The 23,134-nt window shown below is 30.4% G+C and overlaps 2 protein-coding genes across 3 annotated transcripts; both read left to right on the top strand.

Moving 5' to 3' along the window:
* The first annotated feature begins 14,431 nt into the window (after nt 1-14,431).
* Nucleotides 14,432-15,503, top strand: LOC110668770 (probable calcium-binding protein CML43). Its single transcript, XM_021830144.2, has one exon. It carries the CDS (start codon nt 14,590-14,592, stop codon nt 15,196-15,198), a length of 609 nt encoding a protein of 202 aa, XP_021685836.2. The 5' UTR covers nt 14,432-14,589; the 3' UTR covers nt 15,199-15,503.
* A 2,410-nt stretch (nt 15,504-17,913) lies between these two features.
* Nucleotides 17,914-20,480, top strand: LOC110668691 (uncharacterized). 2 transcript variants are annotated; one of them, XM_021830013.2, is made up of 2 exons: nt 17,914-18,684; nt 19,918-20,480. In XM_021830013.2, the coding sequence occupies exons 1-2, from the start codon at nt 18,101-18,103 to the stop codon at nt 20,393-20,395; spliced, it is 1,062 nt and encodes a 353-aa protein (XP_021685705.2). In that variant the 5' UTR covers nt 17,914-18,100; the 3' UTR covers nt 20,396-20,480. The 2 variants fall into 2 exon arrangements, with proteins under 2 accessions (XP_021685705.2, XP_021685704.2); XM_021830012.2 differs by having other exon boundaries at nt 17,915-18,684; nt 19,912-20,480.
* Nucleotides 20,481-23,134: the final 2,654 nt, after the last annotated feature.

The following is a 23,134-nucleotide window of genomic DNA, read 5'->3' on the forward strand; positions in this document are numbered from 1 at the left end:
TGAGTCCACGACAAACCCTCCATCCGAGGTAATATGTAGTCATTCATCCATTGTCTAGGCATAGGCCCCATGACATCTTGTCAGATACACTCTATTAGTCTTCTATCACCAATCGCACTGCTCTCGCCTGTCAGAGGAATCCAAAAACCGATATGCATCGTCTGACACATCATAAGTACCAGGCACCAATTTCTTGAAATTTATGATCTGTTTGTAAGGTTCTCCTCTTGGTGCGGTGGACTGCTGCTGTTGTGGAGGGTGGACCATATATTGCGCCATCATATCGATGGTCCTCTGCAAACCAGCTAGAGTAGCTGCCATGGGGTCCATGGGACCCTATGCCATGAAAGACTGATCCTGAACTGTTGGCAGCTGCTCTTCTACTTGAGCAGCTCTAGGCCTCCTACCCCGCCTCCTCGGGGCAGGCGCCACCACCGTGTCGACTCTCGTCAGCACATCCAGTTCTCGTGCGATGGTAGCTCTCCTGCTTCTACGCATTTTCCTGAAATTCAGCAGCATTAGCCCACAAAATTCAAAACAGCATGTTACACAGCTCTATAGACTCATATTTATACATAATTATATGAAGCAGAAACTAGAAGCAAAGATGACAATGCAAGACGAATGTGGACCCTATTTTTTCCGCATGTGTCTCCTAGTAGACTCTTCCCAACACTTTAGATGAACATTCCCTAAGAATCTGGAGCCTAAGCTCTGATACCACATTTGTCACGACCCAACCTATGGGCCGGACCGGCAGTAGGATTAATCCAACTCTAAGGCCCATTTGAGCCCAATATCAAGAAATCAACCGGACAGAGTCCGGCCATAAAGTGGACCTTTCAACGGGGAGTTTTTGGCTCACCCGACCTGTAAACAAAATATATCATCAATTGGGGAGTTCAGCTCACCCTCCACATACTCATCAGCATAAAAATAAATGGGAGCTCAGCTCCCTCATCCAATCCATCAAACAGGCATATCATTATTTTTACAGGTCCACATAACAATTATATTACAGACCCGAATCATTTAAATATTTTTAACACATGCGAAAAATCTAGGAGTAAATAAAATTACACAAATATTGAATAACAACCTGCGAAGAAGAAAAGCAGGTTAACCACAATAAAATCCTCCTGTAGCCTGAAAAAATATTGAACAGGAGTGAGCGTTCGACTCAGAGAGTAAAATATCAATTTTAACCATAATCTCTATAACTATCTAGAACTAGTGCACCCTGTAGAGTGAAATGCAGCATCAGCAATAAATTCACATCATAACATCAAAAAGGTAATTTGGAGCACTCACACACCTTGTAGTATCAATCATAATATATGGGAGCTGATCCCCTATACAGCTCTCTTAAATCCAACCTGGTGCCAGCGAAGAACTCAAGCCGGACTTTCGCTTAATAAACCAAATCGGGGTCCCAGCGAAGAACTCAAGCCGTGACTACCCCAGAAGGATCGGGTCCCAGCGAAGAACTCAAGCCGTGACTACCCGTCCTATCCATAGTCCACACCACATCACACGCACGCCAACGCACGCACACTGCTCCAAATTACCACAACAACATCCATGGCACTTTAACAGTTATCAATGCAACATAAATCGTGCATAGAGCTTAACTACATAAATATATGCATATAAGTGATGCATGGGCATGCTTGAACATATAATAATAGTGAAATTACAATTAAAATTAATAATTTACTCACAGACTTGACAACGGTCACTGTGGCAGCTGGGCGGAGGAAGAAGGCTGTCCCGGCTCACCTGACAATTACATTACAAATTTTAATATAAATGACTCAATACAATCAAGAAAAGACCAAATACGTCATAAGTCGTGCCGAAAATCTGGCAGAGTCTCCCCTATACCTAGGATCTACCCAACGTGCAAAAGGGCTCAAAACACACTTCTATATTCACAATCCATATATCCACAACTCAATCACATCACACAGCCCCTCCTGGACCCATCAAATCAATCATTCATCACAATATGTAAAATTTCAATTTAGTCCTTATAATTGATCATTTTTGCAAAAATTGCCCAAACAAGCTCTAAAAATTCTAACACTTTGCCCCGCGGTCCTTAGCAATATTATTAGGCTATTGCAAAAAGAATCATAATTTTCTGAGCTACCACGAATATTTTATGGATTTTTAACCCTATTTAAGCACTAGAAATTTACGAAAAGCAAGGTTCGGGTTTACCTTTGCCGATTCCGAATTTGGGAACGCGATCGGGAAGTCTGACAATGGGGGGGTAGCCAAAACCTCAGTCCAATTCGGAGACTTTTCCGGTAACGGGTCTGTCTAGCCCGAAATTTGCAGACCCGATCAACTGTCGAATTTCCGCGAATTGAGGATACCTACACGAAGCCCACAACACGGGGGTTAGTACATAAATTTTCAGAATTTTCTAAGCTCATTTAATGCTCGAAAAAACACTGCGAAGTTCCGTGGAACCCACCGAAAAACGGTGTCAAAAAAATTCGAAATTTATGTCGCCGCGAAGCTCTCGACGAGTGGAGCGCTCTGGTACTCTCGGTTTTCTCGTGGGATTCACGGTTTGCGAGAAATCTATCCCGAAAGTCAAAATTGGCTAAAACTTCCCGATCAAAAATTGGACAAACCGCTCGATGGATTTCGGCGTTCTTGGTGTCTATGGAAAGCTCTCGCCGAGTAGATGATTTTAGACACAAGACCCGGTCCAATTGGTGGCCGGATCGGCCGGATTTTGGCCGGGAAGTCCAGCGCTGGCGCGCCTTCTGAGCCCTTTTCGAGGCGTTCGCCAGCGCGCCGGCCGTGGGGAGGGTCAAGTGGGCGCCGGCGAGGTGGGGAGGCAGGGTAGGTGGCGGCGCGGCAAGGGGAGGAGGGAGGAGAGAGAAAAGGGAGAGTGAAGGGGAGGAGGTCGGATGCGCGCGGGAGGAAGAAAAATGGGAGGGAGCCGGTCCGATTCGACCGATCCGATTCGGTCCGATTCGGTCCGGTTCGATTCGGCCGGTTCGATTCGAAATACAAAATTTTGAATTTTTACTCTGCCTCTGGACCGAAAACGAGGTCCAAAAATTTCGAAAAAATTCCAGAAAACTCAGAAAAATTCGTAGACTCCAAATATATTTTTAGTTTTGCCACGTGGTCTTTAAATTAATTTTTAAAAATCATCAAAGTTTATATTTTCGAAAAATCGAACCCGATTTTTAAAATCCGAAAAAATCTCAAATAATTTCTTAAAATTTAAATAAAATTAAAATACCAAAAATACTCATAAAATAATAAAATCTAAAATTTTTTGGTGTTACAACCAAAAAAATAGATAAAATCCAAATAAACAAAATATTGAATAAACATCATAAATATCACATAAGTAAACTGCGGAGTCTCTACAGATTTTAAATGAAAACTTAACTGTTCAATAAACTAAACTAATTATTAGCCCGAGGAAACATGAATTCGGGTATACTATGTAAACAAATTAAAGATTGTCCCTCTCCAGAAAATAGACTGAATATTTGGATCAACTGCAGAATTCTACTGATCTGAAACAGATAACAAACAGAGAAAACGTGGTTTGAGCTAATGCTCAGTGAATGATAATTATAGCACATAATGGAATCGGAACAGGCAGACGCTTGATTAATTTCACAATAAATTTTATATTCAATTAAATCATGCTCATGCTATCAAATCATTAATAAAACAATTTCATAATATATATATATATATATATATATATATATATAAAAGAAATTCATTTAATAAAAATTTTATAGTACAGTGCACCAGGGTGTTGATACCCTACATCACCAAAGGCCAGATAGTAAGCACGCTACCAAATATTAGATATCTTCTTCCTCCTTCACAGATATCAATGCATATGATACTAATGCAAACCATAAACTACAATGATGCATGACTCGACAATACAACCTAATACCGTGATAGTCCACACGGTGGGGCCAGATAACAGAAACAGATACTGGGCACAAGTACTAATTCAAAATAGAAAATTAATTTGTACAAATCAATCAAAATCAACAAAAAATTTCAGATAGCAAATAATAACTGATAGTGCAATTCTAATAGTTTATTTCAATAATTTCAGAGAGTCAATAAGATCAAATTAATCTCAAATAAATTCAGTGTAACACATCAGTAAATTTTATAGTCAAATATCATTCAATATAAAGACACTAAAGGCCTGTTCCGGGAATCTTAATGGCTCTAATGCAGAGATAATTGACAAAATCAATTATTTAATTAAAATCAAAATAAAATTCAATAATAAAATAAAATTCTGGAAAATCACATGTAAAATAATTGTTGAAATACTGATTTAAAATTTCATTTAGTAACAAATTTAATGCTAAGAAATTTTAAAAGGGACTAAAATGGTCCCATGTACTATAATTACCACTCACCTGGAACCTCAAAGACAATAGTTATTTTAATGGAAGATAGACAATTTCAATTGACATATTGAATATTTGAATCTCCTACACACCCAAAATATAAAAAAAAATTAAATAATAATAAAATAAAATAGCTTTTATATATACATATATATATATATATATATATATATATATATATATACATATATATATATATATATATATATATATATATATGATGATGGACGACGACTAGATGTATGGATGATAACAACGACTGGACGTATAGGCGAGGCTCCCCTCCCTTTTGTATATATATATATAATCTGAATTCAAGGTTTTTGTTTCATAATAATTATCATCAACTCAATTCAATACCAATGGTCAAGGAAAAAAATAAATAAATAAAAATAAGTTTTTAGAGTAGTTGTAACAAATCAAGGAGAAAAAATAAAATCAAATTCAATCATTATTGAACAAAGAACAAGAATTTTTATCTTGAAAACAGAATCAAAGGTGATGAATTGAGAAATAAAAATTTAAGAATTCTCTACGCACATCATATTATAAATAAATAAATATATATATATATATATATATATATATATATATATATATATATATATATATATATATATATATATATATATAACAATAAATAAAAGATGATAAAAATACCTGTTGAGAGTATTTGGTAGAAAAATGAGGTGACAAACAGGTTTTGAGAGTAAAGTTTAACAGAAGAGATTATTAGGGTATATATTTCAAGAGTTTTATTAAGTGTAGAATGGGATAAGAGTTATTATTGAACTGGATTGTTCAGATTACAGATATATATTTGATTTCAAAAATAATATATATATAAAAAGAAAAAAGTAGGCCATCCAATAAAATATTCATTTTTTTTAGATAAATATATTAAATTATTGTTAGCTAATTAAAATAAATAAATAAATAGATAAATATTGGGTTTCCATATACTTCCCCCTTTAAAAGAAATTCGGTCTCCGAATTTACACAGACAAAATTATAACTTGAAGAATCAAATAAGTGGGGATATTTGGCTTGCATTTCAGATTTTGGCTCCCATGTGGCCTCACTACTTGAGTGATTGTGCCATAAGACCTTTACCAAAGCCATTTCCTTAGACCAGAGTTTCCTAATTTGTCGATCTAAATTCTTTACTGGTTACTTCTCATATGACATATCATCCCTAAATTGTATGGTCTCAGGTTGCAAAATATGAGATGGATCTAATAGATACTTCCTAAGCATAGAAATATGGAAAACTAGATGTACATGTGCAAAACTAGGTGGAAGGGCTAAACAGTAAGCAACTGCTCCAATTCTCTCCAAAATTTCAAATGGACCAACAAAACGAGGGCTAAGCTTCCCTTTCTTCCCAAACCTTATGATTCCTATCATAGGTGAAACTCTCTGAAATATATGATCACCAACCATAAACTCTACATCTTTACGCTTAGGGTCAGCATAACTTCTCTGTCAACTTTGAGTAGTCAAAAGTCTATCACGAATTAGCCGAATCTTCTCTGAAGTTAACTGTATCAACTCTAGTCTAGTAAGCCTTCTTTCTCCAATTTCATCCCAACAAATCATTGACCTGCACTTTTGACCATATAATGCCTCATATGGAGCCATTCCTATACTTGCCTGATAACTGTTATTATAAGCAAACTCCACTAAAGGTAGACGATGATCTCAACACCCACCAAAATCCATAATACATGCATGAAGCATGTCCTCTAATGTCTGTATGGTCCTTTCTGACTATCCATCTATTTGGGGGTGAAAAGCAGTACTAAAGTCAACTCGTGTTCCCAAAGCTTCTTGGAATTGCTTCCAAAATCGAGATGTAAACTGAGTACCATGATCAGAGACAATAGAAACTGAAACACTATGAAGACTAACAATCTTGTTTATATATAACTGTGCAAGTTTAGCAAAGTCATATGTAGTATTCATAGGAAGAAAATGAGCAGATTTTGTTAATCTGTCCACTATCACCTAGATTGCATTGTAACCACCTCGTGTACTAGGTAAACCCACAAAAAAGTCCATAGCAATGTGCTCCCACTTCCACTTGGGAATAAGCAACGGCTAAAGTAACTCAGATGGTCTATGATATTTTGCCTTAACCTGTTGACAAGTCAAACATTTAGCAACAAAGTCTGCAACATCCCTCTTCATGCCACTCCACCAATAATGCTCCCTTAAATCACGGTACATCTTAGTTGAACCTGGGTGTACTGTGTAAGCAGAATGGTGTGCCTCATCTATGATTTCTCTTCTCAACTCATCAATATTGGGGACACAAAGTCTAGTGCCATAACAAAGAACTCCATCATCATTTAACATGAACCCTTGAGCTTGGCCTTGATGGATACTATCTATAATCTTATACAACTAAAAATCCTTCTTCTGAGCAGCCTTAATTCGATTAATCAAGATAGACCTAACTTGAAAATGTGCTAAGAATGATTCAGATAAGATTTCAAACTCTACTCCTTGATATAGTAACTCATGTAATTTATCAATCAGAGGCCTCCACTTAGTAGATATATGGGCTAAACTACTAGAAGACTTCATGCTTAGAGTATCAGCCACCACATTAGCTTTTTCAAGGTGATACTGTATGGTGCAATCATAATCTTTCAGCAATTTTACCCATCTCCTTTGCCAAAGATTAAGTTCATGTTGGTCAAAGATGTATTTGAGACTTTTGTGGTTAGTGAAGATCTCACAAGTCTCACCATACAGATAGTGCCTCCAGATTTTCAAACCAAAAATTACTGCAGCCATTTTCAAATCGTGAGTGGGATAATTCTGCTCGTGTCTTTTCAACTAACAAGAAGCATATGCGATAACCCATCCATGCTGCATCAAAACACATCCTAAACCAATCCTAGAAGCATCACAATACACTACATAATCCCTGATCCAGACGAAAGGGCTAACACTAGTGCAGTAGTTAAACGAGTCTTAAGCTCCTGAAAACTTTTTTCACAAGCCTCAAACCACTGAAATTTCACATTCTTTTGTGGCAACTTAGTTAAAGGTGCTGCAATACTAGAGAAGTCTTGAACAAACCGTCTATAATACCCTGTTAAACCTAAGAAACTATGAATCTCTGACACAGTTATTGGTCTAGGCCAATGAAGCACTGCCTCAACTTTCTTCTTATCAACACACACCCCATCCTTAGATACTATATGGCCTAGGAAAGCCACACTATCTAACCAGAACTCACATTTTGAGAACTTGGCAAATAGCTTGTGTTCCTGTAAGGTCTGAAGGATAATTCTCAAATGTTGCTTATGCTCCTCTTTACTATTTGAGTACACTAGAATATCATCGATGAACACAATAACAAATTAATATAAGAAAGGCTTGAAAACTCTATTCATGAGATCCATAAAAAGCAGCTGGAGCATTGGTAAGACCAAAAGGCATTACAGGAAATTCATAGTGTCCATAACTAGTCCTAAAGGCCGTATTGAGTATGTATTCTTTCTTGATCCTCAATTGATGATACCCAGATCGAAGATCAATCTTGGAAAAATACTTTGCACCTTAAAGTTGGTCAAACAGGTCATCTATGCGTGGAAGAGGATACTTATTACGCACAGTCACCTTATTCAATTACCTATAATCAATGCACATTCTCAAAAACTCATCATTCTTCCACACAAATAACACAGGAGTACCCCATGGAGAAATACTAGGGTGAATAAACCCCTTATCTAGTAGGTCCTATAGCTGCTTCTTCAACTCTTTAAGTTCTGCAGGTGCCATACGATAAGGTGGCATAGATATGGACTCAGTTCCAGGAACTAAGTCTATACCAAACTCTACCTCTCGCTCTGGGGGTAAACCTGATAAATCTTATGGAAATATATCAGGAAACTCCTTAACTACTGTAATATTCTCCAAACCTGCACCTTCTACCTGAACATCTCTAACATAAGCTAGATACCCCTTACACCTCTTTCGCAATAATCAGTTAGCACTCAATGTTGAGATAAGATTACTAGAGGCTATGCTACGATCTCCCTGAAATTTAAATTCTGCCTCCCTAGGAATTTTAAAGAATACAACTTTATTATGACAATCCAATGAAACATGATAAGTAGCTAATCAGTCCATGCCTAAAATCACATCAAACTCAAACATATCCAAAGAAACAAGATCTGCAGCTAATTTCCTATCTCTAATGTGAACTATACATCCCCTATACACTACATCAGTGTCTATTGCATTCCCTATAGGTGTTGATACAGATAAAGGATACTCTAACAAAGTAGGTAGTGTACTAAATCTCATGGAAAAGTATGGAGAAATAAAGGAATGGTTGTGCCCTAGTCTTAGCCATAGGCGTCTGTTCAGATGTCTGATTAATAGTTTGAGGTGGTACCTCCCTTGTTGGATCAAGGTTTGCACCATTAAGACCCTTGGCCCTAGCTCTCCTCTTACGTTTAACAGACCCAAGCACCAATTCATTTTAATAAATAAGTATTAAATCTGAAAATGTGAGCCAAATTAACATAGGTGAAAAAGTACGAAGGAAGCAGATATCTAAAGCAATGATAAACTGAAAAGACGTTAGATCCTATGCTCCGCAAGTTTACTAAACTTCAACCAGGCTCTGATACCAACTTTGTCACGACCCAAAATTCTGAGCCATGACCGGCACATAATTTAAGTATTCTTAAACCATGTAAGCCTTATCAGAGTATATTGAATAAATATATTGTTACTTACTAATCTCAAAAAAATAGAAAAAATCCAAATAAATAAAATACTGAATAAATATCATAAATATCCTATAAGTAAACAGCGGAGTCTCTACATATTTTAAATGAAAACTTAACTGTTCAATAAACTAAAATAATTATTAGCCCGAGGAAATATGAATTCGAGCATACCATGTGAATATTTGGATCAGCTGCATAATTCTACTGATCTGAAACAGATAACAGACAGAGAAAACGTGGTTTGAGCTAATGCTCAGTGAATGATCATTATAGCACACAACGGAATAGGAATAAACAGACGCTTGATTAATTTCACAATAAATTTTCTATTCAAATAAATCATGCTCATGCTATCAAATCATTAATAAAATAATTTCATAAAACATATATGTATATATAAAAAATTTATTCAACAAAAATTTTATGGTACAGTGCATCAGGGTAACGATACCCCACATCACTAAAGACCATATGGTAAGCGCGCTACCAGATATTAGATACCTTCCTCCTCCTTCACATATATCAATACATAACTTGACAATGCAACCTAATACCGTGATAGTTCACACAGTGGGGCCAGATAACAGAAACAGATACTGGGCACAGATACCAATTCAAAACAGTAAATCAATTTGTACAAATCAATCAAAATCAACAAAAAATTTCATATAGCAAATAATAAAATGATAGTGCAATTTCAATAGTTTATTTCAATAATTTAAGAGAGTCAATAAGATCAAATCAATCTCAAATAAATTCAATGTAATACATCAGTAAATTTTATAGTCATATATCATTCAATATAAAGACACTAAATGCCTGTTCCTGGAATCCTAATGGCTCTAATGCAGAGATAATTGACAAAATTAATTATTTAATCAAAATAGGAATAAAATTTAATAATAAAATAAAACTCTAGAAAATCACATGTAAAATAATTATTGAAATACTAATTTAAAATTTCATTTAATAATAAATTTAATGCTAAGAAATTTTAAAAGGGACTAAAACGGTGCCATGTACTATAATTACCACTCACTTGGGACCTCCAAGATAATAGTTATTTTCAATAAAAAAGAGATAATTTTAATTGACAGATTGAATATTTGAATCTCTCCTACACACCCAAAATATAAAAGAAAATATTAAATAATAATAAAATAAAATAGCTTATATATATATATATATATATATATATATATATATATATATATATATATATATATAATATGAATTTAAGGTTTTTGTCTCATAATAATAATTATCAACTCAATTCAATATCAATGGTCAAGGAAAAAAAATAAATAAATAAAAATAAGTTTATAGAGTAGTTGTAATAAATCAAGGAGAGAAAATAAAATCAAATTCACCTATTATTGAATAAAGAATAAGAATTTTTACCTTAAAAACATAATCGAAGGTGATGAATTGAGAAATAAAAAATTAGGAATTCTAGACGCACATCAGATTATATATATATATATATATATATATATATATATATATATATAAGATGATGAAAATATCAGTTGAGAGTATTTGGTGGAAAAAAGAGATGACAAATAGGTTTTGAGAGTAAAATTTAGCAGAAGAGATAATTAGGGTATATATATTTCAAGAGTTCTATTAGGTGTATAATAGGATAAGAGTTATTATTGAACTGGGTTATTCAGATTACAGATATATATTTAATTTTAAAAATAATATATATATATATATATATATATATATATATATATATATATATATATATATATATAAATAAGCAGGCCATCGAATAAAATATTTTTTTTTTAAATAAATATATTAAATTATTGTTAACTTATTAAAATAAATAAATAGATAAATATTGAATTTCTACAATATAGAATATGAAAATTTTAATAATAATATTTTCAAATTCGTCAAGTGGCATATGTATTCTTTTTATTTTATTTTTTTTATTGGTATATGTCAAATAATTTAAAGATTAATTAAAAATTTTACTAATCAACTTATTTATTTATTAAAATTAAAATAAAATTATAATTAATTAAAATTTTAATATTGTTAAAATTTTATAACATAATTATGAAATTATAAAGTATGGTAAAACATATATTAAATTATGTTATTTAAATAAAATAATAATTATGCGTATGTGGCAACTCTTTTTATTATACTGTGACACAAAGGCTAATAAGTATACTTAAAATTACTTTATGACACCTATTTTATTATCTTATTTTTAAATTTTTTAATAAAAATTAACTTATCATATTAAATGTTAATGTATCTAAACATTTTTAAAATTCAACTATGAAAATTTTGTTTCAACTATTAAAATAAAAAATTATTTTTTGAGAATTTTAAAATTTTATTAAATTTACAACTTCAAACATTATAAAACTATATTCATTATAATATATATCCCTAAAATGAATTATTCTTTAATTAAATTTTTAATTACATTAGAAAAGATAAATTACATTATATATATATATATACACACACACAAATTATTTAGAAAATTTAAATATATATATTTTTAAAAAATTATTATATTTTAAAAAAAAATTTAATAATGATATTTTCCAAATCGCCAAGTAGCGTTTATATTTTATTTCTATATTATTTATCTTTTTATTGGTGTATATCAAATAATTTAAATACTAATTAAAAAATCTATTAATCAACCAATTTATTAATTTGAATTAAAATTATAATTAATTAAAATTTTGTAATATAATTATGAAATTATAAAGCATAGTAAAATATATTTTAAATTTTGTTATTAAAACAAAATAATAAATAATATACAACGTGCAGTTGAAAATGATAGTTATATAAAATTTTCAGTCAAATGACAACAAAAAAAAAATCTATTTAATACTATATTTTAAGAAGGCTTTAAATTTATTATAATTATAAGTATTGAAATTGTATTTTCCCAATTAAAATTTGTAAGCTTGCAATTGCTTAATCAAAAGAAGAATCAATTATCCAACCACACTTTAATTATATATATTAAGAAAGACTAGCATTGATAATTATCATGCAGCACTTTTGAAAAATAAAAACTCGTCAAGAACAACAGTTAGGGGTGAGCATTATTCTATTTGAATTGAATAAATCGAATCAAATCGTCTTAATTCAATAATTTAGTTCGATTTTTAAGATAATTCGGTTTGGTTCAGTTTTCTATTTTAAAAATTTCAGTTTGGTTTAGTTTCGAAGAGAAAAAAATCGATTGAACCAAACCAAATCAGATAGTTTTATTGATTTTTGAATTGATTTATTTTTATAGGAAATTTATGAATTATATGTAATTATATATATATAAATTGTTTAATTTTATTGATTAATAGTTATTAAGTTCAAACGAAAATCAAAATTAGATCAAATAACTTGAAAATTAAGTCTAAATTAAAAAATAATCAAAACTCAAAAATTAATTGGTTCAAACCGAAATAGAGCGATTCGATTCGATTTAATTTTTCATTTATTTTGATTTGATTTGATTTCTAAAATATAGTAATTCAGTTAATTTGATTTTAATAATTTGGTTCAGTTCTATTCGATTTGAACCGAATGTTCAGCTTTAACAATAATAAATATTTAAGATTACAGAGAAAAATTATTGTATTATGAAATTATTTTCCTTTAATTTTTACTATATTATTGTCATATAAAGAAAATTTACATATATTATTATTTTTTCCTTATTAAATAATTTGTTGTTCTATAAAATATTTTTTTATTTAAATTAAGTAAAATAATTTTTTTTTATCCCACTAACTCAATTTGCTGACCCAAAACTGCAATTTAACCATTAATTAATTTGTTGGTATATTTTTCCTATAATCCAATGCATTTTTTTAAGAATCAATGAACATTCATCTCAATTGATGTAAATCTTTTGCCAGATTTCACATCTCATTGTTTTTAATTTAAGGAAATTTGTGATTCCTAACAACCAAATAAAATTAGTTATGGTTAGGCACAATATGCTGTCTGGGATAATCGTGCAGCGCTGTTTGGCTAATAAATAATGTTAAGAATATTCTCTAATTGTTCACGTGATAAAAAAAAGTTGGGGACAATCAACTCTTGCAATAAACTAGCCAAATGAAAGGTAAAATTCATTCCCCAGCTAACTCAAGTAAGTCATATCCACTATGGATTGAGTATGTGAATGTTTCATATAAGAATATCCCAGGAGGGAGAAGAAAGGTAAGGGCCGTGATATCCCATTTTCATTTAGTCATGAAAACAAGTACTTGCTAACGCGGTGCTACAATTTTTGAAGGAGCCCATCGAAGAAACTTCTCCCACACCATCCACCCAGCAGAGGAGAAACATCGGGCCCTAGAAGCAGCAAAGTTAATCATCGCTTCCTCAAGGGAGATGTACACAGAATCACCGTCACCAGAAATCCAAGGTCAGTAAATCAGACCAAACAAAAATCAAAACTGTATAATCCAAATTGGGGAGGGGACCCGAGGCCCAGGAAAAGCCACCAGAAGCAGAGCTACTCGATAGAAGATCAAAAAGCGAACTATGAGCAACAAGAGTAGGAAGAGAATTCTTAACTCAAAACTCTTATAAATAGGGAAATAAAAAATATATATAAAACAAATTCAGGGAAGAAAGTTGGGAATTATGAAAGAAATTTGTAGAAGAAAGTGGAAGAAAACCCATTCATTCTTAGTAAAAATTTAAAATTATTGTTTTTATCTATAATTATTTATTATTTCTTGATCTATTAATTTATTTAATATATAAAAGTTCATGATTCAATAATAAAAATTTATATTTATATATTACTATTGCAATTACAAAGCTGAAAATCATCCTCAATCAATTAAATATTATTAAATTATTATTATATTTTAAATATTTATTTATCTTTTACATTTTATTTTATTAAAAATATTTTATTTTATGAATAAAATTTTTATTTTTAAATTTATTTATTAATAGCATATGTAAAAAGGTGAATAGTTTCTTTTATCAATTTAAATTAATTTATTAATAAATTACAACTTATTTATATTAAAATTTTACTTAAATAAATTTAATTTGGCTCACCCGAATTTTATTACATATAGCTTACATTTTTATTTAAAAAAAAAAGAATTTTTATTTTCTAATTTTAATAAAAATAATATAATATTAAAAATACAAGTAATAAATTTATTTATTTATTTGTTTCACGTTGGGTTGCAGGGTGCAGGCAAGTGAATGACTATAAATTAATTGGGAAAGGTGCAGAAGTAAATATTTCTGGTCAGGGATGGGTGGCCAAATACTCTAACGCGCTAAACGCGCTTCATCCCTCATAATATAGCATCACCTTCCTCAAAATTTCACAACGCCTGGCTCGGCCTCGGCTTCTACAACTTCTCTTCCTTTTAATTCCTAACAATCCCATGCCAATTCACACTTCTAAGACATACCCCATCCCTATGGAAGCACAATCCAAACCCACCCTCTCCAGGAAATCCTCCTCCTCCTCCTCCTTCCGCCTCCGCAGCCCTAGCCTCAATTCTCTTCGTCTCCGCCGCATTTTTGACCTATTCGACAAGAATGGCGATGGCATGATCACCGTTCAGGACCTTAGCCAGGCACTCGCCCTTCTAGGCCTAGATGCTGACTTCTCGGAGCTTGAATCAACCATCAGATCTCACGTTAGGCCAGGCAATGATGGTCTTGGGTTTGATGATTTCGTATCACTCCATCAGTCCTTGGACCAAGCCTTCTTTAGCAACGACGAGCAGAATGTGGAGAATGGACAAGATGAGATGTCGCAGGAGGAATCTGATCTGTCGGAAGCTTTCAAGGTGTTTGATGAGGACGGTGATGGGTACATTTCTGCTCATGAGCTGCAAGTGGTGTTGAGGAAACTGGGAATGCCAGAAGCTAAGGAGATCGACAGAATTGAGCAAATGATCTGCTCTGTTGATAGCAATCACGATGGCCGCGTCGATTTCTTCGAATTTAAGGACATGATGCGAAGCGTAATCGTTCGCAGCGCTTAATTCATCCTCTATCATATTTTTCTTTCTGCAGCTGGGTTTTTCCTTTTTTTTTTTTTTTTTTTTCCTTTTCTGGCTAGCGAGTCGTGCTCCTACGCACGGCATGAAGCATCCATTGATGTAGTAGCGATGGCGATTGGTGAGGCTTCATGGATGTATATGTTTAATCTATGATTGTGAAATCATCCACATATGTTCAGGTTTTGTATACAAATTGTAAATTGAAAAATCCCATCTTTTGTAAGGATTTGTATTCCTCTGTTTTTATCAAACAAGAAAGATCCACGCATCTTTCATCTTTCTCACAATGCAATTTTAAAAAGGATTTCCCCTCTTGAAAGGACCTTTACTTAAATATCACCCCCAACCTCAGCATGAATTAATTCCACCGAATAAGCAGCTGCAGACATCACGCGGTGGAAACCCAAAAAGAATGGCATGTGATTAGTTATGAACAAGTTGCCTTTTCGGAAGTTTCAATTCATACTCTAAATACCAACCTGCGCAGCCATAGTATTAAGTAAAAGGAAAGTAGTAGATTTACAAGTTGGGAAAATGAAAAATTAAATTGTTGATTTTATTAATCCTTTGACTATTCTATGTAATCTTTCTCTACTTTGGCACACCAGAACAATTTTGGTAGATGAAAGCCAATTCAAGGAAGAAATTATCAGCTAGTATGGTAGCTGTTGTGGCCAATCCCTTGAGATCTAGGATGATTTGCAGGCAACAAAAGCATACAAGCTCCACATTTTAAGAAACTCTGCAATCCTATTTCGATTCTCCCAACCATTAAACCGGAATCACCGACCAGCATTTTTCAAACCCCTTCTCACTTTGTTAGATATGACCGGCAGAAGTTTCCAGTTAAAAATGGGCGAGGAAATGAACTTACCAAGGGGCAAGGCTTAAATTGCCATCTCAAAAAGAAAATATCTGATTTTGCAACAACTCTTCCCAAGCCAACCGCAAACTGCCCAAAGTTACTGAGCCTGCATAATGAAAGAAGCCACCCTGTATGATATAACAAATAGAAATCATGGTCCCCACTAATTTACCTTGTGCTGATGGATGAATTCCAGGTCAAGATCTATGTGCATGCATGCCTGGTATTTTCCACTTGAATTTCTTGGCCTTAATTTGTAGTTTAGTACTAGTCTAGCTAGTACAAAAGCCATAGCCAATACATATACATTTCTTCAGTTTTACGTCTTTGGTTGCATATGCAAGAAAATTTGGATTCAGCTTCAGGGCATTGTCTGCTATAATCCATTTTGGTCATCTTTCAGAAATCAAGGGGAACGTCTCATCAAACTACCTAAATTTCTGCGGTTGAATTGATGTTCTACGCCAGCCTCAATAGATTGAGGAATAGATTCCATTATTAAATGAAAAAGCATGTACGTCCAGGGACGTAGTTTCAAGATTCTGTACGTTTCATCTTCACTTTTCCCATGAAGCAGAAACAATGGGTTCCTCTTTTATTCTTTCTATTTTCCCTCACAGCCCTATTCCAAACCAAGCTAACTTCAGCTGGATAAATTAATGAAATTTCGTTTTATGCAGTCAACTAACATGACAAATACACTAGCCAAGGTCAATCTTAATTATTTAAACTTCATTTCCATCTTATCTTTTGTCCTTTTTAATTTGATCCAACGTTAGTCAATTAGTTCAATAATTATAACTTCTAACATATATAGCTACAGCCATAGGTGGGTTAAGCTGTCATTATCCAGCACAAGATTAAAAATGCAATAGGCTGGATATATAGGCAACAAATCTGCAAGCTTAAGATACATATACACATATAATATATATATATATATATATGTATTGAATCACGGAGGAGGTTTAGGGATTTCAGGTTGAACATGGTAGAGAGGATTGGTCCAACTTGATAACTCCATTCACAAACACCAACCGCGTACACCATTGTCTCTTCTGCAACTTCGGACCAAGCCCCTCTATATATAAGTCTATATTATTATTATTATTTTTAATCATGATAAGCCTCGATTCATATCATTTTATGCTATTGATTTTAACTTAATAATATTAATGAAAGTGTCTTCAAATTTATAAATTATTAAATTTGAGTCGCAATTAAAATATAACAGGTTTTATTATCACAAATAAGAAAAGATGATCATTCAAAAAATTCACAAATAGAAAAAAATTATAGCCTTTGTGATCTTATTTTGTCTGAGAATTTGAATATAACTAATGGGAAATTTTTAGGTAGACTTAATCTATAATATTATCCATAAACTAAGTTAATAAAATTATTTTTATAGTAATATAATAAAGATAAACATGTGATTTAATTTTTAATTATCTTTTCGTATTTATGTAATTATAAATAATTAAAATAAATAATATGAAATGATTTAATTGTCTTAATTTACATATAATTTGATACATTTAACATCCCTAAAATTTTTTCATGACCAATAAAGTGAATGATTAATAAGATGAGAACAAATCATGAATTTCATATATGGTTAAGACATATTTAATTTATCTTTTAATTGTCATTAATTGATAGCTATTACTATTAATTAATAATTATTATTAATAATTAATAGTTAAAAAATAATTACAATTAATATATTTTAAATGTTTAGTAATATTGTTCTTAATAAAAATATATATTATATTATTTATTTTATTATTAAAATCAGCTATCAAAGATATAAATAGAAAGGCCTGCTTGATATCCCCACTTTGAAATCAAAGCTGCTTTAGCTTATAATCACTGCCATGCACATGCCTTCACCAGCTCTGATCTTCGTGATCTGTGCCGATTATCTGTTTTCTATATATCATTATCTTTAATCTAATAATTAAGCTATTTGTTTTTTTGGCTTAATTACTCTCGTGTTAGTTTACCCACGTCGATCACATGGAAACCAAAAGCATCGAATGTCGAGATCCAGAGCTGGAACAGAGTTTCTCGTTTAGCGGCTGCTGTGACTTCAAATCCTCTTCCTCTCTCGCTATTTTCTCCGACATCAATCAGAGTGAAGACGACGACGACAATGAATCGTATATTGAAATTGTCCTTGAACCCTCACGTGTCGGAGATGGTGGTGGTGGTGGTGGTGGTAGTAGAGAAGAAGAGGATGACTGCGATGATGAAATGGAGCTGCGTATATCGTTGTCATCCGGCGTTCTCCTTCCTGTTGAAACAAAAACCAGTGACTTATACAAGTCTGTGAATTCCTGTGCATCGTCTTTGTCGTCGTCTTCTTCTTCGGCGTTTACTTTCAGCTCTTCCTCCACGGGGGCAGAAAGTCAGCGGAATCAACAGGTTGAGTCCAAGCTTTGTAGTTCTAGAATGCAGAAGACTATTAGGAGCAAGGTAGAGTGTCCGGCGGTCAACCGCATCGTCAATACTTTCATTTCCAGTTTCAGGGAATCGTCGGAGATTGGCCTCGGAGATGGCCGCCCGCCGGATGCCAACCGCTTGGACTTCTTAGCCAGCAGGTATTAGCACGTGCCATTCTCTTTTAAAATAAAAAGTTTTTTATTAACACTATATTTAGAGTAAAGTTTTTGATAATTAAAAACATTTAGAATGAAGGTAAAAAAATTCACAATTCATCAATGTAATAAATTAAAAAAATTGAAAGATTTTTAATTTTCCAAAAATTATATCTATAGAACAACGAATTCCCCCAAATACAAAGTTATAGCTTTAAAAATATAAAAATCTTTTCATTGTCTTATAAAAATCTCATTGCAAATAGAGTATTAATTTTATTTTTCACTAGAAAATTATTTGTGCTTATTAATAATTTTAATTTATATATATATAAAATTTTAATTTATAAAAATAATATAATATTTTAAATTTTTATTAATTATTTTAAATTTTATTTTTATTATTTTTATTTTTCAAAATTTTTAATAAAAATTTTATAATAAAAATAATTAAAATTATATATATTAATATATTATAAATTATTTTATAATAATAATTATTTATTTTAATATTAATAAAATAATTATTAAATAATTTATAACTTATATATAATAAAAAAAAAATCACATATCAACGATGTAACAATAAGAGGTTAAGAATTGTTTTCAATGTTTTATTGCTATTATTACGGGTGAGAAAATAAAAAAATATACGGGATGAGTTTTAATTTAACATTAAAATGTTGTTATGACAGATTTTAAATTTAAATTTTAATAAAAAATAAATTAATAAAGAAAAGGTGGTTGTGAAGTATGAAGTAAGAAATTAATGAGGAGGTTAAAATTTGACTTTAAGCTTTCTTAGTTTTGGGTCTTTGCTACGTTTCAAAACTAATTGCCAAACCCTTGAATTTGGTGGAAAGTGATTAATACAAGGGATGATTTGGCTGGCAAATGTTGGTTGGTGAGACCAAAGTAGTGGACACGCTTCAACTATCATAAGATTGTATTTACTAGCTAATTCTAGTGACCCAAGGCATATCGTTTATGTTTAAGTTTCTATTCTCATTTTTTATAAAAAAAAAATAAAATAAAATTGTATTTTCTATGAAAAAATTTATTATATAATTTTTATTTAATCATAATTTGATAAAAAAAATTTTTCAATTTTCTTTTTTTAAAGTTGCAAATTATTAAGTCTCCAGTTGCTAAATCTTGTTAATCCCATGTAATGTCATTGCATCGCATGTTTGGTTACTGAAATGGTCACTTATAATTCTTGTTTTGAAGCAATAGTACAAGGAAACCATCAAACATAACAACAACAACGAAGATAAACAGTGGGATGATGATGAAATTCTTTATCAAATTTCGAGCCCTAAAACTCAGAACATTATTAGCATCATTTCTCAAGGCTTCCCAGGCAAAGTCTTCCACTGACAAGGGAAAAACACGTGAAGAGTCGACATTGTGGACCTATAACCAGAGCCTAGTGGACAAGGGGTCACTGCAGGAAAGGAAGCAAGGAGAGAGATCAAGAGCGTTGGAACTGAACTTGGATGCAATTAGAGGGGTCTTGGAAGGCATGAGTATTGGGAGTCTTCTTCGCAAAGATAGAAGAAGAACAAAAAGCTGCCCTGGTTCTACCAAGTCCTCACCAATTCATCAGCGATTTCCCTCTGAAACCTATAAAATTTCATCTTCGGCTGTCACTGATAACTCTATCCAGGCAGCTATTGCTCACTGTAAGAGATCATTTAGTCCAAATATTTGATATTTGCCTTTCATCTTCTCTCTTATCATTTCCATTACAAAAAGAGAATTCTCTCAATTAATCAATTGCCTGAATTCTCTCTTAATAGCTTGAAATTTCATCTCTCGTATGCCAAGAATTAATCAAAATTTCCTTAATTCTCCATTTTTTATGATATAGAAAAAACAAAAATATTTCTTCTTTTTAATTAGTAAAAGAGGTAACATTTTGACTAAATCAAACAATACCTTAAAAGTTATTATAGAACAAAACTTTAATCTGATTCAATATTAATTTAATTGTATATTACATGTTATCATAGACATAATGTTTTTATCAATATACCCTTATGTGTTTTATCTTAAATAGTAAAAAATAACTATGCACACATACTTATATGGTAAACATATTTTGTGTTCATATTTATAATTTATAAATTATTAAATATCTATAAGAATGATAAGACACATTTAAAATTAAATATCTTTAGTGAACATGACAAACGTTGTTTTTTATCATAACTAAAGAGTAAATTATAAATGATTTCATCTTTAGCATTGTAAAATATATATTCAACTAAAATAGAAATATTAATAAATAATTACTAAATTAGTGAGATCCACCCTTGTTATAAAAAGCGATAAATTTACTAATAAGGTTAACTAAAGTTGGAAAAGAATCTCATCAATTTATTGTCAATCTTTTGCCCTTTTCCTTTTAAAGAAAAACTATTATTAGTTGTTTGTAATAATAATAATAATAATAATCTCTTTATTATATTGTAACTATACAGCAATAAGTATATAATTTATTAGAAAAAATACATAAAAACTTTACATAAATTTTATTTTCTCTATATCTTATAAAGAAAATTTTACTTTTATTTTCATGTAAATTAAAAAAATATATAATTATGGCTTATTTAATATTATAATTGAAACTATTATTGAGAAAATATATTTTAATTATATTAATTAAGAGATATTAAAAATAAATTTAAAGTTAAATATAATATGATTTAGACATAAAAATCTAAAAGAATAAAATAGTTTTTTTTTAATTATTATTTTAACAATATTTGAAAGTTTATTTTTTAAAAAGTAATTGTTTAGCCTCCAAACCTAATGCCAAATGAAAATTTAATACGGTCAAAATAATAAATTTTATTTTATATTTTTCTAGTATACATTTTATTGATTTTAGATAACTCATATTAATTATTCTAATCACAATTGATTAATTGTATAGTTAATAAAAATACACATTAAATATGAAATATCAAAAAATCAATAAATTAACTACTCTTTAAAAAGAAAGTAGATATAATATGAGATGAATGAAAAAAAAAAAAAAAACTATTTTTTATAAAAGGAAATAAATAAAAATTTTCATCCATCATCTATTTTATTTTTATTATTTATAAAATTAATTTTTCAATAAAATAATATAAAAATAACAACGCACAATATCTGTGACTAAAAAAAATTATGGGTAAATTATATTATATTAATAAAATTAATAAATTGATCAACATGATTATTTATTTATATATGTGTATATTATATTTTAAATATTATATATTATATTTACTAAATTGATAAATTGACAATATAAAATTAAAATGGCATATGGAAATTAAAAAAAAAAATTATGATGACCCATTTTTCTTTTATATTTTCTATTAAAAGCCAATTTGTCACAATGTAGTCTACATTTTTATTTCTATAAGTGATAATCAAAATTGATGGGATTGACATTCAAGAAAAAACTTTAGTGTAATTTGACCATTTCCTTGTAAAATTATATAAAATAAAAAAGTATTATATTGTGCAATTTATTAAACTTGTCAATATAATATTCGTATGCGAGATTAGATTTTATTATAAGTTATGAAAAATTATATTAAAATTATTTTAGTATTTTTAATTTTAAACATGTATTGTCACACTTACAAATATTTAGTAAGTCTATAAATTATAAATATGTATATAAAAATATGTTTAAAATATGATATAAATATTTTAAAAATAATTATTGTTAGAAATTTGGGGTATGACTCATAGGGGGCTTGTTAATTAAAATTATATTTATTATATTTTAGTTATAATATATGGCATTTTAAATATAAAATATGTAATTATGTAAATATACAATTTAAATATAAGCATAATTTTATTAATAAAATAAAATATGAGAGATGTGATTATTTTTAAATTAAAAATAAAATTAATGATATTTTGATCATTTAACGTATAATTAAGAGTAAATTAAATTAAATTTGTACGTAAAACCATTTATTGTCAAAGTCAAACTTAAAAGGACTAATTTATTTCATCAAATTAAAAATTAGGGGATTAACCTATGATTTTTTTGCATAAATCAACAACTAACTTCCAAATTATTATTTTTTAAATATACAAAAACTTTATCATTAAGATATTTTACAATTTAGTCCCAAAATATATTAAAAATTACATTTTAACCTTTTTATTTTTTTTATAAGAAATAAGTTAATATTTTATATTTATTTTTTGTTAGCAAAATAGTTATTCAATTAAAATTCACTATTAATTAACCATAATCAAAGCCATCAACTCAAATATAAATTACTAAATTGTTACAAATATTAACTAAACTATTATAAGAATTAAAATGTGATGAATTAAATTTTTACAATTTTCAACTCATTAATGATGAATTTTAGAGAGATTATTTTATTAATGGGATATCTATATATATTTCAAAAACTAATTTATTTTA

Source organism: Hevea brasiliensis, chromosome 3 (assembly GCF_030052815.1).
Source record: "Hevea brasiliensis isolate MT/VB/25A 57/8 chromosome 3, ASM3005281v1, whole genome shotgun sequence".
Lineage (NCBI taxonomy): Eukaryota > Viridiplantae > Streptophyta > Magnoliopsida > Malpighiales > Euphorbiaceae > Hevea > Hevea brasiliensis.

Excerpts from the sequence above, each read along its gene's own strand:
- LOC110668770 (XM_021830144.2), top strand. The coding sequence starts at position 14,590 with ATGCCAATTCACACTTCTAAGACATACCCCATCCCTATGGAAGCACAA.
- LOC110668691 (XM_021830012.2), top strand. The coding sequence starts at position 18,101 with ATGGAAACCAAAAGCATCGAATGTCGAGATCCAGAGCTGGAACAGAGT. Across the intron at positions 18,685-19,911 it reads TTGGACTTCTTAGCCAGCAG|CAATAGTACAAGGAAACCAT; the intron begins GTATTAGCACGT and ends CTTGTTTTGAAG.